Source organism: Bubalus bubalis, chromosome 10, assembly GCF_019923935.1.
Source record: "Bubalus bubalis isolate 160015118507 breed Murrah chromosome 10, NDDB_SH_1, whole genome shotgun sequence".
NCBI lineage: Eukaryota > Metazoa > Chordata > Mammalia > Artiodactyla > Bovidae > Bubalus > Bubalus bubalis.
This window is the reverse complement of record NC_059166.1, coordinates 9,470,637-9,484,613: the sequence shown is the minus strand read 5'-3', so window position 1 is coordinate 9,484,613 and position 13,977 is coordinate 9,470,637. Positions and strand designations below refer to the sequence as shown.

The 13,977-nt window shown below is 49.8% G+C and overlaps 1 protein-coding gene across 4 annotated transcripts in view; it reads left to right on the top strand.

The window, feature by feature from the left end:
• SYNJ2 (synaptojanin 2) overlaps positions 1–13,977 on the top strand; it is a 103,966-nt gene that overhangs the window by 87,285 nt on the left and 2,704 nt on the right. For 3 of the 4 annotated variants that reach the window (XM_006075702.3, XM_044924050.1, XM_044924051.1), the window contains 10 exons: positions 340–496; positions 1,622–1,739; positions 3,236–3,454; positions 3,540–3,618; positions 4,843–5,011; positions 5,473–5,646; positions 8,394–8,528; positions 10,012–10,124; positions 11,235–11,343; positions 13,441–13,592. In XM_006075702.3, the coding sequence (XP_006075764.3) occupies positions 340–496; positions 1,622–1,739; positions 3,236–3,454; positions 3,540–3,618; positions 4,843–5,011; positions 5,473–5,646; positions 8,394–8,528; positions 10,012–10,124; positions 11,235–11,343; positions 13,441–13,592 (1,425 nt within the window). The remainder of the gene's footprint in view (positions 1–339; positions 497–1,621; positions 1,740–3,235; positions 3,455–3,539; positions 3,619–4,842; positions 5,012–5,472; positions 5,647–8,393; positions 8,529–10,011; positions 10,125–11,234; positions 11,344–13,440; positions 13,593–13,977) is intronic. The other variant, XM_044924049.1, reaches the window with a different exon arrangement.

Here is a 13,977-nt window from a genome sequence, read left to right as displayed (position 1 = left end):
CGGATAGGGATCAAGGCCTTGCCGGGGCTGGGCTGGACAGTCCTCTCGCATGGAAGCGGCCTCCTTGCCTGTGTCTGTCGCTGTCCCCCATGTGACAGATCCGGTGCTGAGGGGGGTGGGAGGCCCAGTGGTGTGTCCGTCGGCAGAACAGAGATGATCATCACTTTTTTGCTGATTAAAAGACATTCAGATGTCCCGTATTCTACATGCCTGCCACTATGATGTAGATTCTGTCCCTGTCAGGGACAAAAAGAACCGCTCTAGGACATGCCCTCTGGTGTGTGTAACAGACCTGACTTAGGAGAACTGAGATGGTCCTGTGACTTCTCCTCCCGATAGATATTTAAAGACTTTCACGAGGGCACCATTGACTTTGGACCCACCTACAAGTACGACGTGGGCTCCGCTGCCTACGACACCAGTGACAAGTGCCGCACCCCCGCCTGGACGGACAGGGTCCTGTGGTGGAGAAAGAGGCACCCTTACGACAGAACAGGTGGGTGACACGTGTGCACCGTCAGACGCGGAGGGGGGCGCTGACCCGTGTGCCACAGGGGAAATCACGTTTCTTTAGTCCAGTGCTCTTCGCTCTTTAAAGAACAAGGCTCCTGTTAACCCGGAACTACAGGAAACTCATTCCAGATGTTACCCCTAAGCTTTGGGAGTGGTGCTTTGGGGGAGCCCCCCTCTGGCCTCTTTCTAGAGACTGCAGCCTGTGAGTGTGCGGGCTCCTGGCTCTCTGCATCTGTGCCTCGTGGCTCTCTGCCCACACCACCCCACCCTGCTGCCTTTTCTTCACAGTGGGGACCAGGGGAGAGGCCCTGGGTCCTCCTCTCGGGCACCTCTGCCTCTCACACTCGTGCCCTTTCTCCAGCCCGTTTTGTTCAGCCCAGCTCTTACCTGCTGAAAGCCCCAACTCCAGATCCCACATGAGTAAGACACAGGAAAGATAAGTTTCATCCGTTAGTCGTTGATTGCGTTTTGAATGATTATTGAGGCCCAGCAAGAAGTGCAGTTTGTTAAAAAATTCGAACACCTATAAACTGATACATAAACAATTAAACTGTCCTGGTGAGACGGATGCTGAGATTGCAAAGCCCAGAAATCTCACCTGCAGATTGAGAAGATGCGTTTTTGTCCAGATCAGTTTGTGGACATCTGCGCAAGAAGCTTCGTGTCCTTAGTCTCTGCCTCTCCTACTGTACGAAGAGCTGCGGGCGTCCTGTTTACCGCGGGCCCGGGGCAGAATGCCTGCAGCAGTGATGCTGTGTTCTCACCTGCTCTGCCTGCTCGGGACAAGTGTTTTTTGTTTTTTCGGCTGCACCTTGAGGCACATGGGATCTTGGTTTCCAGCCAGGGATCGAACCCACACCCCTTGCATTGGAAGCGCGGAGTCTTAACCGTGGGACTGCTAAGGAAGTCCCGGGGGAGAGATTTTTACCCCAGGCCCCAAAGCCGCCTTGACACAGTTTCAAGTCCAAGGGGTTAGAGCCACTGAGTCTGAGATAGGAGGTGGGCCGTGACATGGACCCCCGCTCTGTAATCAGTGTTTGTTCATGTTGATACAGTTGTGTCTTGTGTGTCTTTGTGTGCATCTCTTGATTGGAATCTCCATGAGCAGCTGGAGAACTCAACCTTCTAGACAGCGATCTGGACGCTGGCACCCAACTCAGACACACCTGGTCTCCCGGTGCCCTCAAGTATTACGGCCGGGCAGAGCTGCAAGCGTCTGACCACAGGTAAGGTCCTGGCCACCATCGGCATGTCCGCTGCTGGGGAAGGTGGGGTCGGGTGTTCCCTGCAGAGAACAGACCTGCCCATCCGAATGCGTGTGTGTGCATGTGTGACACGAGGTAGAGTAAAGAACGTGTGACAAGTAGCTGTGTGCTTGCCACCAAGAATTAATCAGTGTTAGCCTTTTGTCATCACTCCGCATCAAAAGTGACTTCATTTATGAAAATTGCCAAGATACAGCCTGTATGGTATTTTGTGTCATTTAAGTTTTGATAAATTATGTCATTGTGCAACTTGCCTTTTTGTTACTTAAATATTTTTGAGATAGTGATGTCGCTGTTAGAGATCTGATTCTCATTTGCAACCACTGTCCCGTATTCAGCTAAATATACCCATTGAATTTACCCACTCACCTACTGATGAATATTTTCCTAATATTTTATTATTAAAAACACCACAGAGTTTATAGTATTAATTCAGGATTTTTTTGTTTTTTTTTATTGACGTATAGTTGATTTATGTTGTATTTCTGCTACACAGCAAAGTGACTCGGTTATACATACATATACATGCTTTATGTTCTTTTCCATTATGGTTTATCCCAGGATATTAGATATAGTTTCACTTATCCACTTAATATGGTAGATGTCTTCAATAAGATGATGTCATCTGCCTAATAGAGGATTTTATAAATTTTTTGTAGAGTAAACCCATCCCTATGTAAAAATTACAAGGTTTGACTTATTTCCTGCTGATCTGTTTTCAGTGAATGTCAGGTAGATTTCTACAACGTTGTTCTTAGCGCATAGCATACGGTCATGTGGCTGTGTCGTAACCCCTTCCCTCTCCTGGGACAGTTAAAGGTTATTCCTTTGTCCCTCCCATCAACAGTGCTGCAGAGATCAACCTTGTGTATAAATCTTTGTCTGACTCTGGTCGTTTCCACAGAACAAAATTCTAGAACTGAATTTGTTGGTCAAAAGATGATCACTTTTGAGGTTCTTAACACAAACCTCCAAATAGCATGCCCTGCAAAACGCTTGAACCCCCCAGCCCAGGGAGAATCCCCGCTTTTCCGCATCCTCAGTGGTCCTGGGTGTGGTAGTTGCTCTGTTGTGTCCGACTCTTTGCGACCCGATGGACTGTAGCCTGCCAGGCTCCTCTGTCCATGGGATTCATTTTCTAGGCAAGAATGCTGGAGTGGGTTGCCATTTTCTTCAGCAGTCCTGGGATTACATGCAAAGAACCTTTGCTGATGGCTGGTATAGATTTTCTCTCAGATCATCCTTAGATAGAAAAGCCAAGATAATGCCAAGGTTAGGGAAAGACGGATGGAAACCCCAGGACCAGAGAGCTCGGTTCCAGGCCCGAGGGGTTGCCGCACGCTTGGGCTGCGTCGTCAATGTTTCCTGTTGACAGCAGAGTCTGGATGGCGGTTGGGCTGGGGAACGGTCTTGCCCTGGGCTAACGGTGCCCTCTCTTCCTTCCATGTCTAACACAGACCCGTGCTGGCCATCGTGGAGGTGGAAGTGCAAGAAGTCGACGTGGGGGCTCGGGACAGGGTGTTCCAGGAAGTGTCCTCTTTCCAGGGCCCCCCGGATGCCACCGTCGTCGTCAACCTGCAGTCGCCAAGCTCAGAAGAGAAGGACGAGTTTCCTGAGGACGTGCGCCTGGAGCTCATGCAGACCCTGGGGAATTACGGGACAATCGTGCTTGTCAGGTGGAGACATGCTCAGGTGAAGCTGGGTGCTCATTGCTGGAGAGCGTGTCCCCAGGGCTGACCTGGCAAATCTCCTCTGTTCCAGGATCAACCAAGGGCAGATGCTCGTGACTTTTGCCGACAGTCACTCAGCACTCAGTGTGCTAGATGTGGATGGAATGAAGGTGAGGCACGCTTGGTGACCCGTGGGGCGTGCTTGTCCCCTCCGGCTTCTTGTGCTTCTACGTGGCCAGTTTCTGCGAATGTAGACGCCCACAGGAGGGCAGGAGCTGGGTCTCTATCACATCTTTTTATTGGCTGTGCTGGGTCTCAGGTGCTGCATGGGCTTTCCCTAGTTGTAGCGTGCAAGATTCTATTCCCTCGTTGAGGTGTGTGGGCTTCTCACTACAGTGGCTTCTCTAGCTGTGGGGCACGGGCTTTGGGGCACACGAGATGCCCTCACTGTGGCTCCCAGCCTCTGGAGCACAGGCTCAGGTTGTGATGCATGGGCTTGGTTGCTGTGTGCCACATGGGACTGAGCCTAGAGATCGGACCTGTATCTCATGCATTGGCAGGTGGATTCTTTACCACTGAGCCACCAGGGAAGCCCCGCATCTTTCTTTTTTTTTTTTTTCTTAAATAAAATTTTTTTAATTTATTCTTTGGCCATGCCACAAGACATGTGAAATCTTAGTTCTCTGATTAGGGATCAAACCCATGCCCCCTGCATTGGAAGCCTAGAGTCTTAACCACCAGACTGCCAGAGAGATCTCCTCATTACCACCTCTGCTTCTGGTATCTACCCTCCAGCCCCGGCTCCTTGCAGGACTGGGGAGAAACAGCAAGTTTTGGAGCACCGTGCCCCCTTCGTGACTGGGGCTCCCTGCGCTCACCCCCCCACCCCCGACAAGAATATTGGGGTCGTGCTCTCTTCATGGGCTTCCCTTGTGGCTCAGCTGAGAAGAATCTGCCTGCAGTGTGGGAGACTTGGGTTCGATCCCTGGGTTGAGAAGATTCTCCTGGAGAAGGGAAAGGCTACCCACCCCAGTATTCTGGCCTGGAGAATTCCATGGACTGCATAGTCCATGGGGTCGTGAAGAGTCGGACACGACTGAGAGGCTTTTTCAATTTTTCTGTCTCCATGGTTTGGGACATGCAGCTCATGGTAGTTTCCATTTTGATGAATAATGTGCTGGTTTTAAATTCACACAAAATGAAAAGCTTGGGATGACAGTTCGACTTCTATTCAGACCACATGTGAGCTGTGCCGGGCCTGCCCGAGGTCTAGACCCTCTGGGAAAAAAGTGAAGGTGGGCCTGGCTCCCAATGCGTGCCTTCGAGTGAGAAGCACTTTGGGGTCAGAGGGTCTGAGGTCAGCGATCATTCTCGGGCGGCCGCTCTGTCCTCAGGTGAAGGGCCGAGCCGTGAAGATCAGACCGAAGACCAAGGACTGGCTGAAAGGTTTGCAAGAGGAGATCATCCGAAAGCGGGACAGCGTGGCCTCCGTGTCCCCCACAGCCAACTCCTGTCTGCTGGAGGAGAACTGCGACTTCACGAGTCTGGACTATGACTCGGAAGGTGAGTCACCCCCCAGGACTTCCCGCTCTGTGTGGCGAGGCGGGCAGACGAGACCTTCTCCCAGCACGAGAGCCTCAAGAGCCCTTCTGAGACCCCCGCCTCGGGAAGGTTCCAGAGACCCCTGGAAGTGCAGGCTCACTCTCCAGGCCAGAGTCGGGGGGCATTCATGTGGACGGGTGCTAGCTACCTGCAGTGCTAAGACTGGAGGCGTCTGAAGGTTCACTGAAGACAGTGGTTTTGTGGATGTCAGGGCTGTGGGCTTGGTCCTGTGTCTCAGACATCCGTGGAATTGGGGCCCCAGCCTTGCTGCCACGTGGGTGCCTGGGGCTGCTGGTGGCTGTGCCTCGGGGGACCTCGGGGGTCCTGACACGAGCCACGGGCCTTGATGTTGAAACAGACCCATTGATGGATGACTTGGCGCTTTCCCCCTAATTGTTCGCTGTGACACTTTGTTCCCCAAGGGGATATTCTTGACGACGACGAAGACTATCTGGCGGATGAGCTGAGTCAGCCTGTGGTCTCAGACAGTGATCCAGGGGGAGACGAGGTCTCCGATGCCCCCGGCTCCACCTCCGCGGCACCTCCCGGCAGGTCACCAGCACTCGCCAAGAAGCAGCAGCGTCCGACCTACAAAGGTAGCGTGGACCTTCCTTTTCTAACTCACCTCTGGTGCAGCGTTCACTCTCAGCAGCTGGGCGTCACGTAGAGCCACATCCAGTGTGCTCGGCCCATGAACAGAGGTGCAAAATGAGTCACAGCAAGAGGTGGACACTGGGCTCTGGGAGGGCAGTTGCCACCACACTGATTTCCTCTAGTGATTTCATTTTTTCCCAACAACTGGGACCCCTCTAACACGCCAGATTCATGACCATTCAGTTCAGTTCAGTCGCTCAGTCGTGTCCGATTCTGCGACCCCATGGACTGCAGCACACCAGGCCTCCCTGTCCATCACCATCTCCCAGAGTTGCCCAAACTCATGTCCATCGAGTCGGTGATGCCATCCAACCGTCTCATCCTCTGTCGTCCCCTTCTCCTCCCACCTTCAATCTTGCCCAGCATCGGGGTCTTTTCCAATGAGTCAGTTAGTTTCCTCTATTTAAATTGGCATGGCTCTGAACTGGTTTTACATTTGTGATTTTTTTTCCCCCCACTCCAAGACTTTTCTGATTCAGTCCCATAAGACACATACTCACTATCAATGTCCTGAGTTGTTGGTGTCTGGTTATATTTGTATAACATTATATTGTTATACAGTAATGTTACATCTTAGTGTCATTGTGTCATTTTAGACTCGAGAGGGACTGAAAGTCACTGGGATCAAACTGCCGGTCCCTAGATGATTAGAGTGGTTCACATTCTGCATCAAACTCTTCAGCTCCGTTTCAGCCACAGCCACCTGTGCCTTCCAGCTGTTGGACATTGTATCTCCTTGTTGGTGGCGAGCAGGTGCAGGGGCTTAGCTGAGTGTCAGGACCCTTTGAGCTGCGGCTGAGAACAAAGAACGGCTGATAATTAGATACTTCCCAGGAGGTACAGAGACCACCCCAAGCCCCTTTGACTGTTTTTGGTCCCAAAGCCAGTCAGTAGCCTGGCTGTGTTGAACTATCAGGAGCTTAATAGACTGCTGAGGCCTGATCAGTTGCCACATTGTAGAGATGTGGGCCTGGCAGGTGTGGCTGGCACCCTGGAAACCTGGCGACTCATGGAGCTCCCTGGTGACTCGGATGCACATCCAGGTGTGAGTTCGGTTCAATTCAGTCTCTCAGTCGTGTCCGACTCTTTGCGACCCCATGAACCACAGCACGCCAGGCCTCCCTGTCCATCACCAACTCCCAGAATCTACCCAAACCCATGGTGTGAGACTGCTGCCCAATTCAGAGGCAACAGCCTTCTTTAGCGAATCAAGGTGCTTCTATACGCTGCACGTCCAGAGAGGGCTCCTGCCCTGGAGCGGAAGTGGCTGAAGGGATGTGTCCTTGAGACAGGAAGTGGTCTTCTTCTCCAGGGTGGCTATCATTCAGGCATCCTTTGGAGGCAGAGCAGGTGTGTGCCTTTTGAATGAAGAACTTAATAAAGCAGCTTGGGGTTCTAACATGTGGGCAGACTTGCCCCCTGGTGGACCTCAAGGGAACATCTCCTTGATGCTTTAAGGCCCTCAGTCCAGTTGCTCAGTCATGCCTGACTCTGCGACCCCATGGACTGCAGCATGCCAAGTTTCCCTGTCCTTCACTCTCTCCTAGAGTTTGCTCAAACTCATGTGCCTTGAGGCAGTGATGCCATCCAACCATCTCATCCTCTGTCGTGCCCTTCTCCTGCCTTCTTCGATCTTTCCCAGCATCAGGGTCTTTTCCAGTGGATTGGAAAAGGGCCCTCAGGCACTCCCTTTAGAAGGAGACATTCTGCCTCCCTCAGCAGAGCTCATGAGATGCACCTCGCTTTTAAGATTTGAGGGATGGGAGGATGAGCCAGGATGAAATGAATTGGGGTGTGCTGTGCTGTGGAAGAGAAAACCTAAAACTGTCCTGAATTTAAATGTAATAAGTGAAAAAAGTCACTCAGTCGTGTCCGAGTCTTTGCAACCCCATGGGAACATTCCATGGAATTCTCCAGGCCAGGATACTGGAATGGGTAGCTTTTCCCTTCTCCAGGGGATCTTCCCAAACCAAGGATCGAACCCAGGTCTCCCGTCTTGCAGGCAGATTCTTTACCAGCTGAGCCACAAGGGAAGCCCCAAATGTAATAAATGTACACGTAATAAAACAGAAGCAGTCCCCTCCCCATACCCCTGGTGAGTCAGGATGGTGAACGCTCGGGCAGTCTCTGGCATGGGCTGTGGGATTTGGGGCTTGAGTGAGCAGGGACCTTCCATGCTGGACTTTGCCTCTGGACTGCAGGCTGCCCCGCCGGCAGAGAAGTGAAAATATTCTCAACACCAAAACTGTCACTGCCCTGTTTCAGAGTGGGGAATGAAAAATGAGGGGCTCTAGGGTCTTCCCTAGTGGTCCAGTGGTTGAGACTCTGGGCTCCCAGTGCAGAGGATACAGGTTCGATCCCTGGTCAAGGAACTGAGATTCCACATGCTACACAGCTCAACCTAAAAAAAAAAAGAAAAATGGAGGGGCTCTGGTTTTCAGCTGTCATTCTGTGTGGAAGTCTTGTGGATTATTTGGGAAGGAAGTGCGCCTACACTTTAAAATTCTTCACTGTCTCTTGTGCGTGGACACCACACCTCATGCACGGCTCACCAAGTGTTCCAAGCAGGCATTGGGTGCCCTCTCCGCCCCCACACCAGCAGAAAGGGACCCTTCAAGCTGTCCTGCGGGAGGGGTCCCTGCAGACCCGAGTCTGACTGCCCTGATTCACGTCCCGCCGTGTCCTCCAGATGATGCCGACCTGGTGGAGTTAAAGCAGGAGCTGGAAGCAGTTGGGGACTTCCGCCACCGCTCTCCAAGCAGGTCTCTGTCGGTTCCCAGTCGGCCTCGGCCACCTCACCCACCACAGAGACCCCCCCCTCCAAGTAAGACTCCGCTTGCTTTCCACTCACCACGATGCCTGCTGGGAATAACCACGCCCTTCCTACCTGCTGAGCGAATGGCTCTAAAATCCTGCTGTTGGGTTTTCACAGCACTTTCTCCCCTCCTCAGGCTCCTCTTCGTCCTAAATCCTTGGCGAGTTTGGTATCAGAGATCGCTTTGTGTCTTGCGGGCAAATCAAAGCAGCCCTTCCTAAAGCTGCTCTTCGCCCTCCTGTGGCTGTGCTTTTGCTTGAAGCTGCTTGCAGTTTGAAACCTTATGGGTTGGAGAACTGGGGCCACAAACGAGCTGGGGACATTATGAGCTCCTTCTCCCCCCGACCCCCAACGGCATCTCTCAGCATCTTCTCTCCTGGACCACTGCTTCCCCCCCCCACCACCACCACCACTCACGAGGACGCAAGTAAGCCCAGGTGCCCTGACCTGGAAGGTGGCCATGCACGCGCCTCTGAGCAGGCACCACTCCATTTGTGAGCCCGAGTCTGCTGAGAACGGCTTTTCCCGGTCCGGGTCTCAGCGTAGCACTTTTCTTCCTGACTCCCCCAAAAAACAATGCTTTGCCCATAAAGCACGCCTCAATAATCGGAAATAAGGTTGTACCATGCTTCTGATCAGTTTCCATTTACCTCCACTGCTTGCTTCTCCCCACCTGCACCCCGCCATGCCAGTAAATATTTTCCTAAGCCATACTTTCAGAACTGGGTTCATCGTGGGTTACATCACAATCGTAATCAATGGCAAGTCAGAAACACATGACTTGTTAAGCATATTTTTTTTTTACTTTGCAGAGTTCATGCTCAGAAAATAAATTAAAATATTAAATAAAAATAAAGTGATGTCCTATATTATGGTGGAGGTTTACAAAAAGAGATAACAGAAACAGTAAAAAATTTAATTTCACTTACCTAGCGATGATAGTTGTTAACCAAAAGATTTCCATCCTTTTTCCAATTAGATATATTTATGTCTATGCAAAATTTTAATAACAGAATTGGTATCCAATTTTTTTTGGTCATCTGTGTTTTCATCTAGTGTTTCTGTCACTAAATGTTGTTCTAAATATGAATAATGGCTATAAGTACTATTAAATATAGTTTATTCTCAGCTTTAGGAATGTTTTTTAAGACTTTGCCCATGAAACATCTTTAAAATTTGGTCCTAATAACAGTAGTGTGTTTTAAACCACTTAAAAATGATTGATTAGGTTTTATGTCAGATTTAACATCCCCCGGCCCAGGATGTTAGATTAAAATTTTCATTCAAACACTGCTTCTCCAGAAAATCTACATTAATAGGCCCAAGTTGTTAGAGAATCAAAAGACAGCCTCAGAAGCACCTCTGAATCGCTGAAGGCCATGGACATACTCAGACCATGACCTTGCTCTTGCTCTTGGCTGGCTGGGAATTTTGTGTTGAAGTAGCTGTGACTTCACTGAGATGGAGTCTCTGCCCTCCTTGGTTTTTACAGCTGGTTTCATGGTGAAAAAATCAGCCTCGGATGCCTCCATCTCCTCCGGCACCCACGGGCAGTACTCGATTTTGCAGATGGCAAAACTCCTGCCGGGAGCCCCTCAGCAAGCGGTGAGTTCTCCTTTCTCAGATCAGAGCGAAACGGGCCAGCTTCTCAAACCCATGAGATCTGCCCCGTGGTCCATGCATAGCCCCTCACATCATGCCGGGTCACCTCTTTCCAGTGAATACATAGATTTCTGTCTCTAACTCTCTACCTATCCACCACTTACCCCCCCAAACCCTATAACTTACTACCAGGTCCTTTATAGGGGTTTTTAATGATCGTCCAGAGTATGAGAGAGAAAATCACATTTGAAGAAAACTCCCAAGCGCCCCTTCATGGAGGGACTGTTGGTTTCCAGACATACCTGCTTCTCTCCCTTTCGGCGCTTGCGTTTGACCTTGGCGTATAGAGCAGGGGCTGGTAGAAGGGGAAATATGAGACGTTCAGGTCAGTTGTCTTGAGAGAAGAGAGTAAAAAGAGATCTAAATAATGCAGTAGAGATGCTGGTAATAGTAACAATAGGGTTTTAGAGGCGGGCATTCTAGAGGGTAGCACTGAGCTCTAAAGAAGACTGTGGGTGAAGGTCAATGGGCTAGAGGTGAGGAAGGAGGGAGGTGCCATTGGGGGCCGGGTGGAAGGGACAGTGAGGAGAGCTGGGCCAGCTGATGGCCATGGTCATGCTCACAGCAGGGGCAGGAGGCTGACCTGACCTCGGTGGTTTACAGTGGTGAAGGCAGGTCCTCAAAGGCGACCCAGAGGTGGAGGTTAAGAGGTAGAACAGTGAAGAAATAGAATCAGCACTTTTGAGAAACATCTGGAAAGTGCTGAGTGACTCACTGGACCTTGGAAGGAGTGACTTCTGACTTTCTTGCTTTTTCACCTGGTTGTCGAAATAAAGATAGAGGATGGTTGGTCCGCATTGCATAGTCCTAGAACCACCCGGATGGGGAGACCAGCGTCATCTAGATGTTACTGCATCCCTCCCCTCGGGTATTCGCATGCTCCGAGGGAAAGAGCCTTGAAGGATGCAGTTTAGATGGGAGCTGTGCCTTCATCGCTGATGGAGCTCTTTCAACCTCACGCTCACATATGGATCCGTGGGCAGAGGTCTCACAGGGTGAGGCTGTTTTCCCACTTGTGCTAATATGTATTTCTTCCTGATTTTTGTCCTCAAGCCCAAAGCAAGGACTGGGATAAGTAAGCCTTATAATGTCAAGCAGATCAAAACAACCAACGCTCAGGAGGCTGAAGCAGCCATCCGATGTCTCCTGGAAGCCAGAGGAGGTAGGTGTTCCCCCAGGGCTCCTTCGAGATTCTGCTTTTCTCCTCATATTCTTGCCAAAAGGGGCCTAGAAAAGAACAGAACTCTTTTTCTGGAGGCAGTATTCAGTAAAAATACCCTTTAGCAACATTTTATAAAATTCATCTACGAAGATTTATCGTCCATTTAGAACTTATATTTAAAATTCAGTAAGTATCAATAGATAAAAACAATCCCAAGATTATTAAGGAGCACTTAAGGGAGAGACAGAAATAAACGAAAATGAGTTTTAGAAGAGGTTCATGCTGGAGGCACTAACTTATCCTACTGGCTCTGTAGAAAGAGATGGTTAAGTAGGCGTTCTCCTTCAGGCAAAACATCTCGTTTTTTAATTACCAGCATCCCTAGATTCTTCACTGGCAGGCAGGGACCTCTTCTCTGCATACTGCCTGTTCATTTTTTGTTGCTGTCACTTCATCTAACCCTTGTTAACCATGTTTTAACTTAGAATCTCCCCTATGCATTCAGAATCACTGGTAACTAGCAATTTGGGGTTTGTTTGTTTGTTTTGACTTTATACTAGACTCTCTTTTGAAGGAGGCAAAGTATGCCCGCTGAAAAGCCAGATGCAATTACAGTTGCCTGATTTGTTTTTAGTCTGGATATTTCATTTATTTGAAATTCCCAAATAACATTTAAAGAGGGCATGGATTAAGAGGAGGAGAAACAGTGTTGCATGATAACACCATGGTTTCTCTTTTATTAAAAAAAAGAAACAAAAACTCATTGTATGGATGAAACAGTCCATCAGCTGATGGACTCTCTTCCACCCAGCCCCCAGTGGCACCTCCCTCCTTCCTCACCTCTAGCCCATTGACCTTCACCCACAGTCTTCTTTAGAGCTCAGTGCCACCCTCTAGAATGCCCGCCTCTAAAATCCGATTGCTGTGATTACCAGCATCCCTGCTGCTTTGTTTAGGCCCCACTAGGTCTCTTTATGGCACCCCACTCCAGTACTGTTGCCTGGAAAATCCCATGGACGGAGGAGCCTGGTAGGCTGCAGTCCATGGGGTCGCTAAGAGTCAGACACGACTGAGAGACTTCCCTTTCACTTTTCACTTTCATGCATTGGAGAAGGAAATGGCAACCCACTCTAGTACTCTTGCCTGGAGAATCCCAGGGATGGGGGAGCCTGGTGGGCTTCCATCTATGGGGTTGCACAGAGTCGGACATGACTGAAGCGACTCAGCAGCAGCAGCAGCAGGTCTCTTTATAGCCTCTTCTCTCAAGACAACTGACCTGAACTTCTCATACTTACCCCTTCTGTCAGCCCCTGCTCTATACACCAAGGTCAAATGGATAAAGTGGAGCATATCCATCCCATGGAATATTATTCAGCTGTAAAAAAGAATAGAGTGCTAACATATGCTCTGTCATGGGTGAATCATGAAAATACTGTGCTGAGTGAAAGAAAACGGACCCAAAAGGCCATGTGTTGTATGATTCCATTGATGTGAACTGTCCAGAAGAGTCAGATCTATACAGAGAGAAAATTATAGTGGTTTTCAGGAGCAAGAGGAGAGGAGGGACTGGGCAGTGACTCCCGTGGAAACGTGTGGGGTCTCTTTTTGAGGTGATGAAGACGTTCTGGGAACCATATGGTGATGGTTGTACAACTTTGTGACTATAACCACCAAAATATAATCGTTAAAAAAGGGTAAATTTTATGGTATGTTAATTAGATTACAGTCAAGGGTTTTTTTTTCTAAGTCTGTATAGACGTGGAGAGTGGGAGAGGTTTGAGGTTTGAACTCTACCCTGCGCCGCAACTTAATATTTTCCTTCTCATGGGCCCTGCTAAGATTTCAAGGCGTTCTACCATCATCTCCCCTGAGCAACACGGGTACACATTAAACTTTGCACCTGATCTTAGGGTCTCACTGATTCTCCCCTACACAGACCCCATCCCTGTTGAGAAGGTGAGCGTGAGGAGCTGGGGTCAAACCTAGCTGGTTGGTCCTGACAACCCTCAGAGATTTAGATCAAAGAGAAATACATTGCATTATCCTTTGAATAATGCGTTGTCCTTTATGCCTCTGCTGTGCCATTCCATGCTTCAGGCATCCCAGGAGAAGCCCTAAATGCTCCAGCCTTGAGGGACCAAGAATCTTCCAAACCAGAGCCCACCGTGGGGGTGGCGCCTCTTCTGCCCCGTCGGCCTGCCCCCAGGGTTCCTGCCATCAAGAAGCCAACCCTAAGGAGGACGGGAAAGGTAAGAACCTGTCATGTAAACCCGTTGCTCCTGGGCTGCTCAGATGTCTCCTTAGATAAGAATTATGTCTCCGATGAGTCTGGTCTCTTTATACATGTTCACGACTCCCAGCCACAGCCCCATCTTTGAGGAGCATGCCCAGCAATTGCTTTCTCCCTCTCATCCCTGCTGCTTCTTAGCTCTCGCTGAGCAGAAACATTGGGAATTTCTCACCAAGACAGGAACAGTTTGGAGGCATCACTGTGTCCAAATGTTCCATTTCTGTTCCCAAACCAAGCCAGCGTGGGATGCTGTATTCCACGTGTCCCAGTAATTCCCATTTGTGTGTGAGGTCTGTGTCCTATGCCCACGGTTCACGTGTACAGATCTTACAGCATTAGAAAAA